This window comes from Schistocerca nitens, chromosome 11 (assembly GCF_023898315.1).
Source record: "Schistocerca nitens isolate TAMUIC-IGC-003100 chromosome 11, iqSchNite1.1, whole genome shotgun sequence".
NCBI lineage: Eukaryota > Metazoa > Arthropoda > Insecta > Orthoptera > Acrididae > Schistocerca > Schistocerca nitens.
This window is the reverse complement of record NC_064624.1, coordinates 119,690,843-119,715,130: the sequence shown is the minus strand read 5'-3', so window position 1 is coordinate 119,715,130 and position 24,288 is coordinate 119,690,843. Positions and strand designations below refer to the sequence as shown.

The 24,288-nt window shown below is 39.9% G+C and overlaps 1 protein-coding gene across 2 annotated transcripts in view; it reads left to right on the top strand.

The window, feature by feature from the left end:
- The window catches only part of LOC126213229 (nostrin), an 817,565-nt gene that overhangs the window by 772,182 nt on the left and 21,095 nt on the right, over positions 1–24,288 (top strand). For both annotated transcript variants that reach the window (XM_049940878.1, XM_049940879.1), the window contains 2 exons: positions 4,734–4,886; positions 18,388–18,538. In XM_049940878.1, coding sequence (XP_049796835.1) covers positions 4,734–4,886; positions 18,388–18,538 — 304 coding nt within the window. The remainder of the gene's footprint in view (positions 1–4,733; positions 4,887–18,387; positions 18,539–24,288) is intronic.

The window sequence follows — 24,288 nt, the reverse complement described above, 5'->3', positions numbered from 1 at the left end:
TTCTGACACAACGGTACACCACAGCGTGTTGTAACCTCGTGGGCTAAGTGGAGGGGGGTGTTAGCTTCAAACGCTCTTTGTCTCATTCGGTTGTGAGCTGCCAGCGAGTCAGGATATGTACTTCCGTCAACCCCATTTTGAGTTTATGTAACACAACACAATGGATAATTCTGTAGAGCAACGGTACGTTGTCAGATCTTGCGTTAAACTTGGGAAGTCCGCCACCGAAACGTTTTCATTACTTCAGCATGCCTTTGGGACTGATTGCTTGTGCAAATCACAAGATGGCACAAGTGGTGCACGGAGGGCCGAGAGGAGATCACCGACGAACCTCACAGTGGACGGCCATCAGCCGCACGAGTCGACGAAAATGTGACGTGTGTGCGCGATTGCTTGAACTCTGGCAGACGGCTGAGCCTTCAACTCGTAGCGCAAACTCTAAACATCTCAAAAACAACCATTTTCCGCATTGGGACCGAAGATTTGAACACGAGAAAGGTGTGTGCCAAACTCGTCCCAAAAGTGTTGACCGACGAACACGAGCACACGCGAGTGCTTCGGTGCGGAGAAATGTTGGAAATGTGAGAAAATGATCCTCATTTTTTAAGCTCAGTTATCACTGGTGATGAGTCGTGGATTTTTGACTGCGACCCTGAGACAAAAAGGCAGAGTTCAGAGTGGCCACCCCATCGCTGCCCTGTCCCTTTGAAGGCACTCACGAGCAAGTGCAGGATCAAAACTGTGCTCATTGCCTTCTTTGATGTCAGAGCATTGTCCACCACGAATTTGCTGTGGAAGTCCATATGCAGCAATGTTCGCTGAACAGTCATTGAGGATTGGAAGGAGAAACAGTCTTGGTCGTATTTTTTTGTTTTATTGTCCACAAAATCGATTTTCGGTCACTTAGTGACCATCCTCAGTGCTGTAAGATACAATTAAAATTGTTAGGCACTGGTATTAACAGGCTTAGACACACATACACATACACACACACACACACACAGAGAGTGGGTTCAGTTACCTGAGACTGCAGTCATGTGTGTAAGTTGTTTTTGCATGAGTGTGTGTGTGTGTGTGCACGTATGTGGAAAATCTTTTCTTTTTTGCCTGTCTGCCACTCAGCATCTCCGCTGTATGGTGGGTAGCAACTTTCCTTCTCATAAAATTGTTGTTTAGATAAATTAGAAATACTAGGAAAGTAAGTCATTAGGAAAGCATTAGGCACATGCACACGAAAAACTGTGAAATGTTGGCTGTTACAAAGTACTCATGCAGTTTACTGAAATATAGAAATCATAAATCATATCAGAAGTAATGAAAAAAAAAGGCCGATATTTTTTAGCATTTATATGAAATGGAAGACAGTAGATTAAGCAAGAAGATCTTCAAATATTTATGGTATAAAAAGTTGGTTAGTTGGATCCACAAACTACAAAAAGGATTTAGAAAAATAATATAAAAGCGCAAGAAACAAGTGACAGAAGTGTTTAGGGGAAAAGTATTGAATATGGAAGGATTCCAAGATAGCAGAATGGAGGGGGGGGGGGCAGGGACTTCATCTGAAGTGGTCAAAAGAGAAGAAGAACAAACATAGTGAACAAATGAAAGAGTGCTGGAAGAAAACAAAAGAATAGTGAATGTGGAAGTGAGATTGGCATGTGGAGCTGAGAAGAATGGGATGTATGAGCCAGTCAAGCTGATTGTGCTGTAGTTCTCACATTTATCTGCCCTTTCTGTCTTCTAGATTGTGCGTTTGATATCCTTCGAAAGTGTTATCTCTTCAGTGCCACATTCTATACACTAACTTTTGTAGTTGTTTGGTTCCTACTTCCTTCAATGATCTCGTAATTTCTGCTGTTATCTGTGCCTTCCACCTCATTTGGTCTCAGGTCTTCCAAAGCTTTGCAAACTCTAACACTGAAATGTCTTCCACATCAGTTCCCATTTCTGCTTCTATCACATCAGCAAAAAATTCCTCCCCGTCTTTGAGGCTCACAATGCACCCTTTCCACCTCTCTCCTCTACATTTGTCTAACACTCTTTCTTCCTTGATTCCTTTGCTCATAAATACATTTTAAAGTTTTTTTGACTTTTCTATATGCTGAATCCATCCTTCTGCAAACAATTTTCTGTTCGATATCTTGACATTTTCTGTAGTCTCTGATAATAGTGCTAATAGTAAATACTTTCTTTAAAGTATTCGATAAAAGCAGTGGCTGGTTATTATAAGAAGATAAAGCAGTACCTTTTTCCAAAGTACCTGTCCTCCTCCTAATAACACTTCTCAGAAGAAATTGGCTCAATATTTACACTCCTGGAAATGGAAAAAAGAACACATTGACACCGGTGTGTCAGACCCACCATACTTGCTCCGGACACTGCGAGAGGGCTGTACAAGCAATGATCACACGCACGGCACAGCGGACACACCAGGAACCGCGGTGTTGGCCGTCGAATGGCGCTAGCTGCGCAGCATTTGTGCACCGCCGCCGTCAGTGTCAGCCAGTTTGCCGTGGCATACGGAGCTCCATCGCAGTCTTTAACACTGGTAGCATGCCGCGACAGCGTGGACGTGAACCGTATGTGCAGTTGACGGACTTTGAGCGAGGGCGTATAGTGGGCATGCGGGAGGCCGGGTGGACGTACCGCCGAATTGCTCAACACGTGGGGCGTGAGGTCTCCACAGTACATCGATGTTGTCGCCAGTGGTCGGCGGAAGGTGCACGTGCCCGTCGACCTGGGACCGGACCGCAGCGACGCACGGATGCACGCCAAGACCGTAGGATCCTACCCAGTGCCGTAGGGGACCGCACCGCCACTTCCCAGCAAATTAGGGACACTGTTGCTCCTGGGGTATCGGCGAGGACCATTCGCAACCGTCTCCATGAAGCTGGGCTACGGTCCCGCACACCGTTAGGCCGTCTTCCGCTCACGCCCCAACATCGTGCAGCCCGCCTCCAGTGGTGTCGCGACAGGCGTGAATGGAGGGACGAATGGAGACGTGTCGTCTTCAGCGATGAGAGTCGCTTCTGCCTCGGTGCCAATGATGGTCGTATGCGTGTTTGGCGCCGTGCAGGTGAGCGCCACAATCAGGACTGCATACGACCGAGGCACACAGGGCCAACACCCGGCATCATGGTGTGGGGAGCGATCTCCTACACTGGCCGTACACCACTGGTGATCGTCGAGGGGACACTGAATAGTGCACGGTACATCCAAACCGTCATCGAACCCATCGTTCTACCATTCCTAGACCGGCAAGGGAACTTGCAGTTCCAACAGGACAATGCACGTCCGCATGTATCCCGTGCCACCCAACGTGCTCTAGAAGGTGTAAGTCAACTACCCTGGCCAGCAAGATCTCCGGATCTGTCCCCCATTGAGCATTTTTGGGACTGGATGAAGCGTCGTCTGACGCGGTCTGCACGTCCAGCACGAACGCTGGTCCAACTGAGGCGCCAGGTGGAAATGGCATGGCAAGCCGTTCCACAGGACTACATCCAGCATCTCTACGATCGTCTCCATGGGAGAATAGCAGCCTGCATTGCTGCGAAAGGTGGATATACACTGTACTAGTGCCGACATTGTGCATGCTCTGTTGCCTGTGTCTATGTGCCTGTGGTTCTGTCAGTGTGATCATGTGATGTATCTGACCCCAGGAATGTGTCAATAAAGTTTCCCCTTCCTGGGACAATGAATTCACGGTGTTCTTATTTCAATTTCCAGGAGTGTATTTTTAGCAAGAGATCGATGCATTATTTTCAATTTATGGAATAAAACACTGACTGTTAACTCACATAATGATTTATTGTCTTAATCTTCTAACATATCTTCATAAACTTTTTACAGACTGATTAAATAATTGTTGCCTTTTTTATTTAAACTACAACTTGTGTTGGCCATACTTTAATGTCTGACCAGCAACTGATTGTAACAGCTGACTTATTTGGTCTCGCAGCAGCACTGACATGAAAAGTAACAATTGGTGATGACAAGTTCATTTATTTTTAAGAGTATTAATACTTTTTAGGAAGTTACAATGAAATGTGACATATTCACAAAAACTTGCATGACTGTAAGTTTTACAATAATGGAGAAAATGTTTGACACTACTTGCTTTTTTATACAATTATTTCTTTTTGATACGAAATTTCTTAAAATATTGATTTTGAGCAGTTGCTTTTGAAATATGTGAATTCCTGCCAAAGTGCATAATCGTTTTAATTGCTAACATTTACAGAGGTGGCAATGCTTATGTTACGATATTTAATAGAACCAAATGCTTTGTAAATCATGTTACAGATTATTATCTACTGAACTGTTCCCTATTTGAATAATTGAACCTGTTGTTGTGCAACGTTTTTTTAGAACTTTCTGTTAATCATTTTAATATATTTTATGCAAGAATTACATCAGACAAGTAAATTATTATTTTTCTAATTTTGAAATTATTGTTTTGGCAGAATGGAAATCTGTGTACAGGAAATACTAAATTATCCAGTTTTGTAATTTTGCAAATGAAATAGTATAACTAATTTTTATCAAAGGACGTTGAAGTCTTAGAAATAATGTTAGCTAATAAGTAATAAATGGGAAAATAATAAACACAATCGTACACTATAACATTATAAAATAGACAATTTATTGAGTAGTTCATTAAAGATTGTGTATCCCATACTCCTATACAAAATCTGTGGCTGTTGCATTACGTAGCACTCGCCTTTGGGTTCCAGGCACGTTCCATGCTGGCGTACCTGGAGGCTGCACGCTTCAAAGTCCAGAGCGCACTTCTGGAGCTGGAAGGCCGGCCGAGAGCGGCGCACCCGCTGGCTCCGCACATCTCTGTCTCCCGGGACCGCGCCGGAATGCAGCACAGTGTGCTGAAGGTGAGGCATGCGTGGGCTAGTGGGCTGCGTGGTCAAGTTACTGTGGGGCCGGCTTACTTTATTTTGGTTTAGTTTAGTTTGGTTATTTTGCATGTTCTATAGGGCATATACAAGTCAGCTCACGTCTTTAGATTTACCAGGTGTAGCAGTATTAAATGAGCGTTAAGATACAAATGTGTCGATAGGGAACATTTGTTGTGAACCAGCCTTAATTTTTTTTTTGTTTGGTAGGTGTGACATCTGTCAAAGATATTTAGTATACATGAAGTCGTGGAACAAACGACATCATATGTTTTCATCACGTTAACAGTGTCGAATTTTGTACCAGAAAGTGACGATTTGCGAAAGCATTAATTTTTTTATTTTCATTTGAAAAAAAGTGCTGCAGAGTCACATCGAATGCTTGCTGAGGCATTCGGTGATCGTGCTCTATCAAGAGCAATGTGCAAGAGATGGTTTCAATGGTTCAGAAATAATGATTTTGATGTATGAAATGAAGTACGTGGAAGACCACCAAAATAGCTCGAAGACGCCGAATTGCAAGCAATATTGGATGAAGATGATACTTTGAGTCAGAAGCAAATGGCAGGAATGCTAAATGTTGCACAAAAAACAATTTCTGACCGTTAGAAAGCTATGGGAAAGATCCAAACGTGTGGAAAATGGGTGCCACATGAATTGAATGAAAGACAGATGGAAAACTGAAAAACCATTTGTAAAATTTTGCTTCAAAGACATGAAAGAAAATCAGTTTTGCATCGAATTGTTGCTGGCAATGAAAAATGGATTTATTTTAAGAATCCTAAACAGGAAGAATCATGGGTTAATCTGGGACAACCGTCAACATCGACTGCAAAACCAGATCGATTCGGCAAGCAAACAATGCTCTCTGTTTGGTGGGATCAGAAAGGTGTGGTGTATCACGAGCTTCTAAAACCAAGTGAAACTGTGAATACTAATCGCTACAGACAGCAGATGATCAATTTGAACTATGCATTGATCAAAAAGGACCAGAATGGGCCAGAAGACGTGGCAAAGTAATTTTTTTACACGACAATGCACCTGCACACGAAACAAAACTGGTTCAGGATACAATCAAAACACTTGTCTGGGAGCTGCTACCCTGCCCGCCGTATTCACCAGACTTTGCCCCATCCGACTACCATTTGTGTTCATCAATGGGACACGCATTGGCTGAGGAACACTTCGAGTCCTACGAAGAAGTCGAAAATTGGGTGTCTGATTGGTTTGCTTCAAAAGACGAACATTTCTATTGGCGTGGTGTCCACAAATTGCCATAAAGGTGGTCAAAATGTATAGAAAGCAATGGTCAGTACTTTGAATAAAATGTTTTTACTTTTCAATTCAAAATTAGTGTTTAATTTTCACAAAAAAATGCTCATTTCATACAGGTACACCTGGTACAAGGGCAGATCAAATATAAACAGGATTTTATTTTTTATTTAAATTCATTTATTGAAAAACTCAAATCAGTTGTAATTTATTTTTCCACATAGTCTCCTGCTTTGGAAATGTATTGGTCCCAGTGTATTGGCAGCTTTTTGATGCCCTCACCATAAAAATAACTGGGTTGTGTTACCAGCCAGTCACGCACGAATGCTTCCACACTCTCATCACCTTCAAATAGTCACTCTCCTAGAGCTTCTTTAAGCAGTCCAAATAAATGGAAATTGCAGAGCGATACGTCCGAGCTGTAGGGGGATGATCGAGTGTAGTCCAGGGCATTTCCTGTAGCTTGGAGACAGTTAGAGCTGCAGTATGGGGTCCGCATTGTCGTGGAGGAGGATGACCTGTCGAATCAATTGGTCTCATCTTTAGCAGAAATATGTAGCACTCGCATTGTTCAACCATTTGCCATTGTAAGCAGCATTGATTGTGGATCCCTCGTGCAATAAATCGATCAGCAAAATGCCTCACTGATCGAAAAAAATGGTTGAAAGAACCTTACCAGTTGACAGTCGAGTCTTGGCTTTTACTGGTGCTGCCTCCCCTTTTCTCTGTCACTCCTTAGTGGCTCGTTCAGATTCTGGAGTGTAGTGGTGAACCCACATTTCATCGCAGGTGACGATCTGACTGAAAAATGCGTCACCTTCTTCCGCAAACTGTGCTGTAAGCCTCTGATAGACCTCCAAATATCTCAACTTGATTTTGAGTCAAAAGCTTAGGGAGCCATCTGGACAAACTTTATGGAACTGTAGGTAAAGATTGCTTGACAGCTCCCATAACTGATTCCGACTTTTAGTGCAATTTCTGATACTCGCACCCGTCGATCGTCGTCAGTAATGTCTTTAACCGCACGAATATCTTTGTCTGTTACGCTGGGCTGAGGATGGCAATTTTGTTGCTGATTTTCCACATGCTCTTGTCCTTTCTTGAACTTTTTATGCCAGACAAACACGTCCTCGATAATGTTTTATCACTGAACTGTGCAGTCAATCTTTGGCAAATTTCCACCGCTATATCTCCTTCACGAGCAAGAAATTTGATAATTGTGGATTGCACAATGGAGGGGTGCACGTGTTGCTCAGACACCTTGATCATTACTAATGAAATGGCAGGCAATATCTAACAGCATGCTCTCCTCAGTGCTAACAGTCCCTCCTAAGCAGAGCAGAAGTGCGGGGCCAGTCCTACCAACAGTTGATGTTCAGGAACAAAAATCCCATTTATATTTGATCCCCCCTCGTACAAATAAAATACATGAGGAAAGTTTGCTACATGCAGGTCATTTGCATAACTTGATTTCTTTGTCTTAATCTTAATGTAAGACAAAATGTGATAAACATAACCCAACCACATACATACTATCTACTCACAGTTCATCGAGTAGAGGAAGAGGACAAATAAGGACCATTTCAGTTTTTTGTTAAAACTTTCATTATCTGCTAGAACATTTAATTCATGAGGGAGGTGGTAAAATATTTTCTATGGCTGTATGCTTTGCTTCTTTTGTGACAGAGTGAATTTAAGTTGTAGATGATAGAGGTTATTTTGTTCGCAGCATTATATTTATTAATTGAGCATCATTGTTCTTAATGAACTGTATAAGACAGTAAATGTAAGAGGCTCAGTGAGAAAATAATACCCATTTTTTAAAATGTTTCTTTTATAAGTAACTGAATGCCATATTTTTAGGATAAAAGCTACAACATACAGGGCTATTACAAATGATTGAAGTGATCTCATAAATTCACTGTAGCTCCATTCATTGACATATGGTCACGACACACTACAGATACGTAGAAAAACTCATAAAGTTTTGTTCGGCTGAAGCCACACTTCAGGTTTCTGCCGCCAGAGCGCTCGAGAGCGCAGTAGGACAAAATGGCGACAGGAGCCGAGAAAGCGTATGTCGTGCTTGAAATGCACTCACATCAGTCAGTCATAACAGTGCAACGACACTTCAGGACCAAGTTCAACAAACATCCACCAACTGCTAACTCCATTCGGCGATGGTATGTGCAGTTTAAAGCTTCTGGATGCCTCTGTAAGGGGAAATCGACGGGTCGGCCTGCAGTGAGCGAAGAAACGGTTGAACGCGTGCGGGCAAGTTTCACGCGTAGCCCGCGGAAGTCGACGAATAAAGCAAGCAGGGAGCTAAACGTACCACAGCCGACGGTTTGGAAAATCTTACGGAAAAGGCTAAAGCAGAGGCCTTACCATTTACAATTGCTACAAGCCCTGACACCCGATGACAAAGTCAAACGCTTTGAATTTTCGGCGCAGTTGCAACGGCTCGTGGAAGAGGATGCGTTCAGTGCAAAACTTGTTTTCAGTGATGCAGCAACATTTTTTCTTAATGGTGAAGTGAACAGACACAATGTGCGAATCTGGGCGGTAGAGAATCCTCACGCATTCGTGCAGCAAATTCACAATTCACCAAAAGTTAACGTGTTTTGTGCAATCTCACGGTTTAAAGTTTACGGCCCCTTTTTCTTCTGCGAAAAAAACATTACAGGACACGTGTATCTGGATATGCTGGAAAAGTGGCTCGTGCCACAACTGGAGACCGACAGCGCCTACTTCATCTTTCAACAGGTTGGTGCTCCACCACACTTCCATCACGATGTTCGGCACTTCTTAAACAGGAGATTGGAAAACCGATGGATCGGGCGTGGTGGAGATCATGATCAGCAATTCATGTCATGGCCTCCACGCTCTCCCGACTTAACCCCGTGCGATTTCTTTCTGTGGGGTTATGTGAAAGATTCAGTGTTTAAACCTCCTCTACCAAGAAACGTGCCAGAACTGCGAGCTCGCATCAACGATGCTTTCGAACTCATTGATGGGGACATGCTGCGCCGAGTGTGGGAGGAACTCGATTATCGGCTTGATGTCTGCCGAATCACTAAAGGGGCACATATCGAACATTTGTGAATGCCTAAAAAAACTTTTTGAGTTTTTGTATGTGTGTGCAAAGCATTGTGAAAATATCTCAAATAATAAAGTTATTGTAGAGCTGTGAAATTGCTTCAATCATTTGTAATAACCCTGTACATGATTAATTTGTTATTTTTCAATATAATCACAATCTTTCTCCACAGTTTGTTTTCAGCTTGAAACAAGATCATGTACACCTGTGCAGTAAAAGTCATGGTCCTCCTTCCTCAGCCAAGGACTTAGCTATGATTTTATCAAAAAGGGGTGGGGGTCCAGTTTGTTAACAAAACTTATGTTTTTCATTTATTCCGAAAATTTCCATAGAGAACGAAGCCATTTTATTCAACAACGATCTCGCAGCTCTGATCGAGTGAATATATAATATCGTTACCTAACAGTGGTGTATGTCGGCAAAGCTCTAATAAGCAGTCACACTACAATCTCACTTGACCCTCCAAAGTCATTTTACGCTCTACTTCTTTCAGTCTTGATTTGAGCTGAGAAATTGATAAGGAGTGGACAAGTGCTTATTTCTTCAGACACCATGATTATTACCAACAGGGATTTTGGAGTAAAGAGGTCTCTGTTCAACAGAGAAGCTAGAACAATGTTTGGTGTCAAAAATGCAAAAGATCTGGAATTATTCAACCTAACACTTCCCAAATTTCCTCATTTAAGTATCGCCTATCACTTCTCACAATGAAAGACAGATCATTTTCTACATGAAAGTATATCCAGGCAAACACATGAGCCTAAATGAGGAGAATTTGGATGATTATTTATCATACGGCTTTTACTGCCAGGAGTTTCCAAAGAGATGCTCAGCTCGCCTTTGATGCAGCTCTTTTCATTTAAGCAGAGAGGCTGCTTCTTCAAGGGAACTGGAATCTGTCAGGAAAGAAAGGTGTTTGGAAGGAATTGGCTGTGGCTTATAGTAAGGGACCAATGCCAGAATTTGCCTAATTTGAAAATGGGAAACCACAGATAACTATGTTCAATGTTGCCGGGTTCAGGCCACATTGCCTTCAAGATTAAATTAGATTAGATTAGGTTAATACTAGTTCCATGGATCATGAATATGATATGTTGTAATGATGTGGAACGAGTCAAATTTTCCAATACATGACATAATTAAGTTAATTTAACAACATAATTAAGTTAATATAACAACTTTTTTATTTTTTGTTTTTTTTGTTTTTTTTATAATTTTTTTTTCTCTTTTTTTCTTAATTTATATCTAAAAATTCCTCTATGGAGTAGAAGGAGTTGTCCTTCAGAAATTCTTTTAATTTCTTCTTAAATACTTGTTGGTTATCTGTCAGACTTTTGATACTATTTGGTAAGTGACCAAAGACTTTAGTGGCAGTATAATTCACCCCTTTCTGTGCCAAAGTTAGATTTAATCTTGAATAGTGAAGATCATCCTTTCTCCTAGTATTGTAGTTATGCACACTGCTATTACTTTTGAATTGGGTTTGGTTGTTAATAACAAATTTCATAAGAGAGTGTATATACTGAGAAGCTACTGTGAATATCCCTAGATCCTTAAATAAATGTCTGCAGGATGATCTTGGGTGGACTCCAGCTATTATTCTGATTACACACTTTTGTGCAATAAATACTTTATTCCTCAGTGATGAATTACCCCAAAATATGATGCCATATGAAAGCAATGAGTGAAAATAGGCGAAGTAAGCTAATTTACTAAGATGTTTATCACCAAAATTTGCAATGACCCTTATTGCATAAGTAGCTGAACTCAAACGTTTCAGCAGATCATCAATGTGTTTCTTCCAATTTAATCTCTCATCAATGGACACACCTAAAAATTTTGAATATTCTACCTTAGCTATATGCTTCTGATTAAGGTCTGTATTTATTAATGGCGTCATACCATTCACTGTACGGAACTGCATGTACTGTGTCTTATCAAAATTCAGTGAGAGTCCGTTTACAAGGAACCACTTAGTAATTTTCTGAAAGACATTATTGACAATTTCATCAGTTAATTCTTGTTTGTCAGGTGTGATTACTATACTTTTATCATCAGCAAAGAGAACTAACTTTGCCTCTTCATGAATATAGAATGGCAAGTCATTAATATATATTAAGAACAACAAACGACCCAAGGCCGACCCTTGTGGAACCTCATTCTTGATAGTTCCCCAGTTTGAGGAATGTGCTGATCTTTGCATATTATGAGAACTACTTATTTCTACTTTCTGCACTCTTTCAGTTAGGTACGAATTAAACAATTTGTGCACTGTCCCACTCATGCCACAATACTTGAGTTTCTCTAGCAGAATTTCATGATTTACACAATCAAAAGCCTTTGAGAGATCACAAAAAATCCCAATGGGTGGTGTTCGGTTATTCAGATCATTCAAAATTTGATTGGTGAAAGCATATATGGCATTTTCTGGGACTGCTATTTAAATTGTTGGCCTTGCTGAATATAAATAGTGACTATCCCTGTCTCATCATATGATTGAAAACAGTGGGGCAGTGTGGGGGGGGGGGGGGGGGGGGTTCCAGACCACCTGGACTGCCCCCCTCGAGCTACATCCTTGCATCAGCAACTGATATTCAAAATTTTTCAGGGTCTCTGCAACTTGAAAGTGTGCTCCAGTGAATTGAAGTGCTGTAACAGATTGGATGCAATTGTTTTCCTGCTTTTTTATTCTGGTTGGTCAAATCTTGGAATAGCCTAAGTTTTCAATGATGGCCATCACATTGCCTTTACCAGTGTATGATGTTGCCTTTACTGGGGAATCACAGGTGACACAGTTCATCTATCATTACCTGGCAGCCGTAGTGAATGATTTGGTTGACACACTGGATACTGTACAAAATTACCACAGTCGCCAGCTGCACGTTCCAGTCTGTATTGCATCAGCCAACTGCGTCTGACTGTCAGATTCTCTACAGCGAAGAAGCCACTACCTAACACTGCTAACATGCACCATAGCATCTCCATACCCATTCTTCCGCCTTTCATGAATGTGACTGGGCATTTCATTGTGTAAGAAATCCAGTCACAGAACATTATGTTATAATTATATCAATGTTGGCCATTTTCTGAACTTATACTGTGTTGCCATGTGTTTATGTAGGATGCTGTTACTAGAGTAGGTTGTAGAAGAAAGTTCACAAAAGTCCACCAAATTAATGATTATTACATTACCTACCTAATGAGGGAGAAAAGAAGATAGAAGTCATTCCTTTCCAGCTGGCTATTGTACGAGGGTTGTTTGAAAAGTTCTTGGAACAGAATAGAAAAAAAGTACTTACATCACAGAAACTTTTTTAATTTTTCAATGTAGCCTCCTTGTAGATTAATGCACTTTGTCCAATGATGTTCCAGTGCCTTGATCCCATCTCGAAAATGAGTTTCCTCCAGGCCTGCAAAATAGTTGTCAACTCTCGCTATCAATACTTCATTTGAAGTGAATCTTTGTCCACCAAGAAAAATTTTCAGTTTTGGGAAGAGATGGAAGTCTGACAGAGCCATATGAGGTGAATAAAGTGGGTGTGGCAACAATTCATACCTGTGTTTGTGTAACTTTACCATGGCTACGGGTGCACATTGTCTTGATGGAAGATAACTTTCTTACTTGCTAAACCTGTTGAACTTTGTCCTGGAGGTTAGCATAGTATTCTCCAGTAATTATTTGCCCAGTGGGGAGATAATCTACAAACAGAATCCCCTTCGCATCCCAGAACAGTGATGCCATGACCTTTCCCACCATAGGAATGGTCTTTACTTTCTTTGGTGGCAGCGAATCAGTATGTTTCCACTGCTTCGACTGTTGTTTTGTCTCTGGGATATAGTAGTACTCCCAAGTTTCATGTGCGGCCGAAACTGGCACAAAAATATTTGTTCGTTTCTCCTAAACAGGCCAAACATTGTTCCGATTTGTCCATTCTCGTTCGTTTTTGATCCAGTGTCAAGATTCGTGGCACCCATCTTGCAGATAATTTTATCACTTCTAATTCTTCAGTTAAAATGTGATATACCCTTTCAGATGAGATCTGGCAAGCGTGAGCAACTTCACACACTTTCATTCGGTGATCCTCTGTGACCATTTTGTGCATTTTTGCAATGATTTCTGCAGTAGTGACACATCTTGGCCAACCACTGTACGTATCATCATCTAAGCTCTCCCGACCAAATTTAAATTCATTTGTCCACTCGGCAACAGTTGAATAGGAAGGAGCAGAGTCCCCCTGTGTATTCTGGAAATTGGCAGGAATGTCCTTTGCTTTCATACCTTTCTTCACGAAGTACATAATCACTGCTCAAATTTCGATTTTTTCCATTATCGCAAATCACTACGTGGGAACAACAACACAGCCACATCACCGCCACAGCTCTCTTCCGGGAGCACTGGCGTGGCACATGTTTACAGCCAACAGTCCAATGAGTATCACGTGAACAACTCGTTGTGCTAGCACTGACCTCTTGTGATGATTCCAAGAACTTTCCATCCACCCTCGTAATGACAGATTATTGATAGTATGACTGTTTTCGTTTAACGGTTGCCTACATGAAGCTTAGGTCTGAGACACCAGAGACATGATCCTTGCAGCATGTTTATGTGCAGTCAGTGCTTTGCGTCTGTGTATGCAATTCCCTCAGAAAAATTATTCTACATGGTAATGAAAGTAAGTACGCAAAGTAAAGTAATTTTATGGTGAAGACCAGAAAAAACTGTGGGTTGCTTCAGTGATCATTGGAGAGATGCATAGTGTGAATTACATCTACATCTACATCTGCATGTATACTCCGCTAGCCACCAAGTGGTGAGTGGCGCAGGGCACAATTCGTGCCAAAGTCATATTTCCCCCCCTCTGTTTCACTTGTGGATTGCAGAGTTACTGGGAGAGACAAAGAAATAGGCAGATGTAACATTCCATTGTTTTTACGCGCTAAACTTTGTACAATAAATCTCTTTAACAATTACTATAAAATATACAGAGTTGTTCTAAGGTGCTTAATTATTTTAAATACTGCCATTTGTAGAGTCACATTATAGTAATCAGATATGATATTATTAAGTGTCTTTCTAGAACTTTGCATTTGTTAGTTTTACAAAACTGTACCAGCTGACCAACCATCATCTTTGTGCATTAGAAATTATCTTTTCAACAAACTAGTAACGTGCATACATGAAATTTTTAACTAGCATGTTTTAGTAAATGAAATAGGGTTAATTACCTGTAATTTGCAGGACATTTAATTACTCCAAATAGTATTAGATAAAGAATATTAACAAAGAAAGGAATAAATGTAAATGTAGATATAAGATAACACAATAAATGATACAGTACATTGAGTTATATGTTATAGGCCGTGTATCACATAATACCTTAATGATTGTATATCGTGATCATTAGTAACGAGACATATCGTATATAGTCATGGGCGACTGAAATGCAGTTGTAGGGGAAGAAGAAAAGGTTACAGGAGAATCTGGGCTTGGGACAAGGAATGAAAGAGGAAAAAGACTAATTGAGTTCTGTAACAAGTTTCAGCTAGTAATAGCGAATACCCTGTTCAAGAATCACAAGAGGAGGAGGTATACTTGGAAAAGGCCAGGAGATACGGGAAGATTTCAATTAGATTATATCACAGTCAGACAGAGATTCCGAAATCAGATACTGGATTGTAAGGCATACCCAGGAGCAGATATAGCCTCAGATCACAATATAGTAGTGATGAAGAGTAGGCTGAAGTTCAAGACATTAGTCAGGAAGAATCAATACGCAAAGAAGTGGGATACGGAAGTACTAAGGAATGACGAGATACGTTTGAAGTTCTCTAACGCTATAGATACGGCAATAAGGAATAGCGCAGTAGGCAGTACAGTTGAAGAGGAATGGACATCTCTAAAAAGGCCATCACAGAAGTTGGGAAGGAAAACATAGGTACAAAGGAGGTAGCTGCGAAGAAACCATGGGTAACAGAAGAAATACTTCAGTTGATTCATGAAAGGAGGAAGTACAAACATGTTCCGGGAAAGTCAGGAATACAGAAATACAAGTCGCTGAGGACTGAAATAAGTAGGAAGAGCAGGGAAGCTAAGGCGAAATGGCTGCAGGAAAAATGTGAAGACATCGAAAAAGATTTGATTGTCGGAAGGACAGACTCAGCATACAGGAAAGTCAAAACATCCTTTGGTGACATTAAAAGCAACGGTGGTAACATTAAGAGTGCAACGGGAATTCCACTGTTAAATGCAGAGGAGAGAGCAGATAGGTGGAAAAAATTCATTGAAAGCCTCTATGAGGGTGAAGATTTGTCTAATGTGATAGAAGAAGAAACAGGATTCGATTTAGAAGAGATAGGGGATCCAGTATTAGAATCGGAATTTAAAAGAGCTTTGGAGGACTTACGGTCAAATAAGGCAGAAGGGATAGATAACATTCCATCAGAATTTCTAAAATCATTGGGGGGAGTGGCAACAAAATGACTATTCACGTTGGTGTGTAGAATATATGAGTCTGGCGACATACCATCTGACTTTCGGAAAAGCTTCATCCACACAATTCCGAAGACGACAAGAGCTGACAAGTGCGAGAATTATCGCACAATCAGCTTAACAGCTCATGCATCGAAGCTGCTTACAAGAATAATATACAGAAGAATGGAAAAGAAAATTGAGAACGCGCTAGGTGACGATCAGTTTGGCTTTAGGAAAAGTAAAGGGACGAGGGAGGCAATTCTGACGTTACAGCTAATAATGGAAGCAAGGCTAAAGAAAAATCAAGACACTTTCATAGGATTTGTCGACCTGGAAAAAGCGTTCGACAATATAAAATGGTGCAAGCTGTTCGAGATTCTGAAAAAAGTAGGGTAAGCTATAGGGAGAGACGGGGTACAACAACCAAGAGGGAACAATAAGAGTGGACGATCAAGAATGAAGTGCTCGTATTAAGAAGGGTGTACATCGAGGAAGCAATGATGGAAATAAAAGAAAGGTTCAGGAGTGGAATTAAAATACAAGGTGAAAGGATATCAATGATACGATTCGCTGATGACATTGCCATCCTGAGTGAAAGTGAAGAAGAATTAAATGATCTGCTGAACGGAATGAACAGTCTAATGAGTACACAGTATGGTTTGAGAGTAAATCGGAGAAAGACGAAGGTAATGAGAAGTAGTAGAAATGAGAACAGCGAGAAACTTAACATCGGGATTGATGGTCACGAAGTCAATGAAGTTAAGGAATTCTGCTACCTAGGCAGTAAAATAACCAATGACGGACGGAGCAAGGAGGACATCAAAAGCAGACTCGCTATGGCAAAAAAGGCATTTCTGTCCAAGAGAAGTCTACTAATATCAAATACCGGCCTTAATTTGAGGAAGAAATTTGTGAGGATGTACGTCTGGAGTACAGCATTGTATGGTAGTGAAACATGGACTGTGGGAAAACCGGAACAGAAGAGAATCGGAGCATTTGAGATGTGGAGCTATAGACGAATGTTGAAAATTAGGTGGACTGATAAGGTAAGGAATGAGGAGGTTCTACGCAGAATCGGAGAGGAAAGGAATATGTGGAAAACACTGATAAGGAGAAGGGACAGGATGATAGGACATCTGCTAAGACATGAGGGAATGACTCCCATGGTACTAGAGGGAGCTGTAGAGGGCAAAAACTGTAGAGGAAGACAGAGATTGGAATACGTCTAGCAAATAATTGAGGACGTAGGTTGCAAGTGCTACTCTGAGATGAAGAGGTTAGCACAGGAAAGGAATTCGTGGCGGGCCGCATCAAACCAGTCAGTAGACTGATGACCAAAAAAAAAAAATTGTATATTACTATATGAGAGACTCAGTCTGTTACATTACAGCTGCTCAGTAATCAAAATAGGTAATGTAATTAAAGCTGGAGTAGGGGGGAAGGAAATGGAAGAGAAGCGATGGGGAGAGAAGGAAGGGACAGGAAGGGAAGGGAAGAAACTAATGGTCAGTTGCATTGGAACTTTATGTTGAATCAGTGGGGAAAAGAAAAAATGTGTTCCAGACAGGGACTCAAACCTGGGATCTCCTGCTTACCAGGCAGTTGCGTTAACCACTGCACCACCTTGCCACAGTGTTTATGCTAAATGTGTGGACTATCTCGGTATTTCCCAGTGCACCCACACTCCCACCTAATGCCATCTATCTGCAGTCTCCATCCATATCCTCTGCTCACTACTTCAAGATTCCTGCAGGAAATTGAACATAATTGTACATCCATACTGAAGCTTGTGGATTAATTGCCCACTCAGGTTAATCAATAACACGTCCGCAAGAACAGACGTTATGCGTTCATATGATCACTGGAGAGATGCATGCTTGGAATTACCGGGACAGACAGGGAAAAAACAGATGGGTCAGGGAACAGACTGGAGTGGGAGACATAAGGAGAATGAAGTGAGAATGAATGGGACATGTAGCCATGTGAATAGGTGACGGATGGGTTGAGAAAACACAGAGATGATGACCTAATGGAGAACGTTTTATCCATTGAAACTTTCCTGGCAGGTAAAAGTGTGTGCCGGACTGAGACTCAAACTCGGGACCTTTGCCTTTCATAGGCATGTGCTCTACCATATGAGCTACTCAAGCATGACTCACACCCCGTCCTCACAGCTTTACTTCTGCCAGTACCTCATCTCCTACCTTCCAAACTTCACAGAAGCTCTCCTGCGAAACTTGCTGAACTAGCACTCCTGGAAGAGAGGATATTGTGGAGACATGGCTTAGCCACAGTCTGGAGGATGTTTCCAGAATGAGATTTTCACTCTGCAGCAGAGTGTGTGCTGTTATGAAACTTTCTTGGCAGATTAAAACTGCGGGCCAGACCAAGACTTGAACTCAGGACCTTTGCCGTTTGTGGGCAAGCGATTTTATCCATTCTTTATTTGCGCAGGTACCTTAGCTAAGTAACTGACCTTTTTATCTGTGTCTTTAAATTCTTCTTTTCCTGTGATTGTGTATAATACCTCTGAAATAATTATTGACTTAGAAAGTTTGGAGCAGTGGTTCTGCTCCACACCTTGTCGTCGGGATGCATTTCCCGGTAAAGCAGGGATAATTGGTTGACTTGCACAGGTGCCAACATGGGTACGAGACGAGTCTGTGGAGCTGCTGGCAGGCAGTGGCAGCGACTGGCCGGGTAGTGTCGCCGTCAGCGTCGTCAACGGCTGCGACGACCGCGGTGCCGGAGACGGAAACTCTGTGAGGCCCGCGGACAGCGACTTTGGTGAGCCACCTCAATAATGTGTTTGTCAGACCTGTGTATGAGAGTGGGGCTCAGAATTTCTTACGGGATGAAATGTTGCATAGAGGTAGTTGTTCTGAATCCTGTGGCACCTTGCAGCTTGCAGGATTTCACACTCCTTCCCATCTAACGAGGGAACCTGCCAGGCTGTACCTCTCCTGTTTCCATTATACTTACAGGATTCATAGGTCAGTGCTCTGTCAACAGTTTCCTAAAGTTCAAATAACTTACGGGTTTGCTGCGAGGTGACGTCGTCGACCAGCACCGATATTTCGCCAGGGGCACACCCTGCTATTCTCGAGGCACAACTGCGAGGAGGAAGCAATGTGCAAGAGAATTTAATACCTCGGTTCACAGAGGAGAAACAAGGAAGATACCGCACACAGAACAAGTAACCGCGGAGTCAATACACAACCAAAGCTAACCAACATCACAAATATCGATGGTGACTATTAATCGACAGGTGTGATAGCACTAATTCTGCCCCTCTGTGTTTTGATGAGAGACATAGCCGGATTCCAAGCAGCATTTAAACAAAATCCACCATCTCTGTTTATAAGGTTGCTTGCTAATTTGATTTCAATAGCTTCCTTAATAACACTATCCCAATAGCTAGACATGCAAGCCAGAATCTCCATGTTCTTGTACTCCATAGGATGGCCGGTGTCAAGGCAGTGTTCTGCAATAGCGGATTTGCTCAGCTGTTGTAAGTGTGTGTGATGCTTATGTTCAGTACACTAGAACCTATGGAACACAACAACACGGAGATTCTGGCTTGCATGTCCAGCTATTGGGATAGTGTTATTAAGGAAGCTATTGAAATCAAATTAGCAAGCAACCTTATAAACAGAGATGGTGGATTTTGTTTAAATGCTGCTTGGAATCCGGCTCTGTCTCTCATAAAAAAACAGAGGGACTGAATTAGTGCTACCTTGCCTGTTGATTCACTATCGATATTTCTGATGTTGGTTAGCTTCGGTTGTGTGTTGACTCTGTGGTTACTTGTTCTGTGTGTGGTATCTTCCTTGTTTCTCCTCTGTCAACCAAGGTATTAAATTCCCTTGCACATTGCTTCCTCCTTGCAGTTGTGCCTTGAGAATGGCAGGGTGTGCTCCTGTCAAAATATCGGCGGTGGTCTACGACGTCACCCGGCAGCAAACCCGTAAGCTATTTGGACATTCAATTCGCTGGGAAAAGTTAATGTCTCACAGTTTCCTAAAGGATTAGAAGGCACTTGTCAGAATGACTTGAAAAAATCGACTCTGAACATTTCCAAGACCAGTTAAGCTAAAAAAAAATTGCAAAGTGTCAATAGAGACTTGCTTGTAGTGGAAGCAGTAAGGGAAAGGTCACTGGTTTGATTTTTACTGCATGCAACCTTCTTTACTTTTTTAAATTGTATGTTATGAAATTCATATGTTATCTGAGAAACATTGAATCATAGTTTTCTTATAAAAATAAGATCTTTTACTTTTGACCAGTGAATGGAAGCAAACTTGAACATTCATAATACATTAAAATTTGGTACAAAACCACAAAATGTCTTATTGTTAAATGAAAATCAGTAATATTGTTTTTAATATTGTATTTATTTTTAATATGTAGAAATAAAAAGTTATTTATTTTCTATTTGGTGCTTCATGTTTTTGTACCAATTTTAATTTATTATGAGTACTCACATTTTAACTATTAGTAACCTCACTACCAGTGATCAGTAATGTAATTCTGCACTTCTCAATTTTTTTTCCCTTTGGGGGACATTAAAGTATCTTTCAAACTTTCATGACACCTCTACAAGTGATTTTTTTTTCGTAGGCACAAACGAGCACACATATAAAATACGTAAAATAGATTTCCTTATTATTATGCGTATAATCGCATATGGTTATGGGCATTTTCTTGCAAATTGGACTCCTTCAAGAAATAATTCAATGATAATTTTTTCATATTCTAGATTCTTTTATCTGTGGAAGATTAGAAGACATTAAAAATGTTGGGATGTATCTGATGTGTATTTGCAAACACACTAATGTGTCACAGTAAAGTGGCTGACTGACAAGTTTTCCCAATTTTTTATTCATTGTATAGTGGCTGTGAACTAATCCATCGTACATTTTTGTGGCGGTCAACATTTGCACCTACCATATAGTCCACATTAATTGATAAACCATATGAACATGATCTTATGTAAATAATTTTAATTCTCTTTCATAAATAAGCTTATGTCTTGAAAATAATTATTCATTTCTTCTCATAAGAAAATTTCAACATGTAAAGTGGTATAAAAGGGTTGTTTGTTAGCTATCCACCAACTTAAACCGAGGAGTGGCGGTGTCACTTGTGTAAAAGATTTTGCTGATTTTGAGGATCTCTTGATAGTTGATGTAGGTGCATATTTGAGTATTATGAGATATTTGTGGTGATTGTAACAAATAAGTTTTGTTTGGTTTACACTTTTTTAAAGTGCCTAAGGAGCGGCACATAGACCACAGTACAGAATTCTGTGCAATCTCAAAACTCCGTGCAGAGTCTTGGAGAGTTTTCATTCCTGCAACAGCAGCCTGTAACCCACCTGTTATTTTACTGAGTTGAAAATTATGATATTGTAAAGGCATAAGATAGCACACCTCACAAGAACTTTTGTGTTTTATTGCACCATATTTTCTCAATATCTTGAAACCTAATAAGAGGAAAAGGATAGGTTGCCCATGAATTTAATCTCAAGGTATTAAAAATTATCTTTTACTTACCTTCTATTGGTTGTCCATTAATACTCATTCTCATTATCAACATAGTTTTTCTGGTAAGTCAGTCCCGCTTGCAGAAACATTTCATGATTATATTTGTTTCAATATATGTATTTTTTTTTAAATGAAATGTCTCAGTTTATTTGTTTCATTTCTCTATATTTTATTAATAACCTTTGTTTCTAAACATATTGAGATGACACCAACTCCACAACACAATTTACTCATCCGGTAAGTCTCCCCTGATGTAGGATTCTGGGTAATTTTTCTGAACTGTACCCCTTTCCCTAAATCTCTCCAGTCCTTTTCCTTGACCCCTCTTCATTCCCCTTCAATTGTTCTGCCGGAAGAAGAAGCCAATGGCTTTGAAAGTTTGTAAAAATTTAAATCCTTTTGTGTGTGTGTGTTCCCCTGCTACCACTTGGTGAGTAGATTTTTTTATCTATCCATTTATATTACAATTTACTATGTGCTACACATAAAACAAACCCAGCCAAAACTTTTCATCAAAGATGTTACATTAATAATACCAATCACAATGTTAACAAAAGTAGTTCATTCATATTGTACAGTCTTCCAATGTTTTATATCTGTTTCAATAATAATAATAATAATAATAATAATAACAATTATCATCTCTAAGGGTTAGATGTTTTGTGCTGTTCCACTATCTCCTTAAGGGACCTCTATTGTTTCTCTTATACAGTATTACAGCTTTAGCTATCCTTTTATTATACATTGGACATGTCTTTCCAGTTCAGTCTTATATTTTTATGTTATAGTTGTAATGGATTCTACATTAATTCTTCTCTTATATCAGCATTTCTTGTATGGTCTAGTAATGAATATCCCATGATAAAATGGAGAAACTTCAACTCTGGTGACTCAGTTTGTCATAATTGATCTGATTTTAGTGTCAACCTTTGCTACTGTACAAAGTAAATGCAAGGGTATTTTTTTTACAAATTTTAATTAATGCTTTTCCCTGTATACATTATGATTGAATATATGTTGCACGGTTCCGTAGAAATATCTGAATCTGGCTGGTTTTAGCCCTGCATCATCTGACTTGGGAAATTTAAAACTGCATGTAGATATTTAAACTCCCTTACTTGTTCAGTTATTTATCCGTCTATATCAATTGTGGCTCTTATGTGTTCCAATCCCTGAAATGCCATCAATTTTGTGCGGAGATGCTTGTCTCCCTCTGGGACACCTCCTTAGGGGCAGGTTGGGTAATGCTCACCAGGTATGGCAGGTACCAGGGAAGTAAAATACCCAGGTTGGACCAAAACTAGCACAGCAGGAGGAGAGATATTGAATCTGTCTGTCTGTGACAGATCAAGTTTGAAATAAAATCAGCTGGGACGGAAGCTTAAAGGTGGTAGTCCACCCACCATACTTACCTGCACACCATTTGCACCGGATCCAGGGGTCACTCAAATTGCAAAGAATTGCATGAAAATTTCACACTGAACTGATAATTATGTGCCAACCCATTTTTCAGTAATCAACTATAATAAGTTTTTAACACTTCTACTTAATTATTATCTACTCATCGGTAAGTTAAGGTAATCCTCAAAACTTCAAAGACAGATGAACTGACTTATCAAAAGTGCATGTCATCTGATGTTATCTAGAATCATAAGTAGAAGGTTAAAAAGAAATTTTTCTCCACATAACTGAAATATCCATAGATTGCCTGGATCTTCATGAAGTGTGTGGTTTACAGTGAAAGTGATCGCTTCCAGTTTTTAAACATTTATTCTTCCGTTTCAGTTTTTAAACATTTATTCTTCCATTTCAGTTTTTAAACATTTGTTCTTCCGTTCATAACAGCTGATCAAAACCATCATGCCACATTGCAAAGAGGCCGAGTTGTACAGTATGTCTTTGTAAAACAACTGACTGGTTCACAAATCAAGAAACATACTTTTTCACAACTTTAAATCTTAATGAAATAATATTCAAGTAACTGACACAGGTTACACTTCGAGATAATCAGCTCAAACTGCCCGTCCCAGCAGCCTCGCTGCTTCCCTATTTATATATTCTTAATAATGGATGGTCACTTGGACCGTTATTACTTAATAATGACAACATATTTTAATCGTATTTACATTTAAAAGTTCCAAAGCTAAAATGTTCTGATTACACAGAATAATGCGTCTAAAATTACAGAATTGAATAATATGTGAAATTTATAATGTAAAAATGTTTTTAAATGTGAAAATTCCATCTAAATATGAGTACGATAATGAACTTCACAAAATTAATTAATACACACTAATTACACAATGACTCACATTCCCAACAATAATTGAAGCTAAGAGGGTAAAATGAAACAGGTTTTGATTGATAGAATTTGTAACAGATGCCTAGAATTTTATAATTAGATGTATATCTGGTTAAAACAAGACAAGTTTAATTGATCAAGTCATTAAGACAGAATGTTGTTTACAGCTTTCATCCTAAATTTACGTTTTACAATATGTGCCTTCATTTGCAAGCAACAGAATAACTTCTTGAATGAGTAAACTACATTTGTAAAAGTCCAATTATTTGAATAATTACAGTTGGTGATTAATACTATATATTTTCTTCCTACCATTTTCACTAATTCAAGTCTTTCTCATTACTACAATGAATGCCACAGTTTGTTAAAATACATCGTTGTTTGTTTTATTTGGTAATAGTGTCTCCTAATTATTCTCCAATTTAGTGTCACTTTTATGAAATTCACGAATCACAATACCAATCACTTTAGAGTGAGGTATTGCACTACACAATGTCAGGGAATCAAAGTTATCATTAAGTCTTTGTATATTAGGTATATTACAAGTTCAAATGTAATTTTAACTACAAAAATTTCCAAAAGGATGGCTTACACAAAGCAATACAAAATATGCACAGCAATTTTTAATTAATATGGTTTGACTGTAAATACAATTTATACAAGCGTTTTGTACGGATACACGTTTGTGA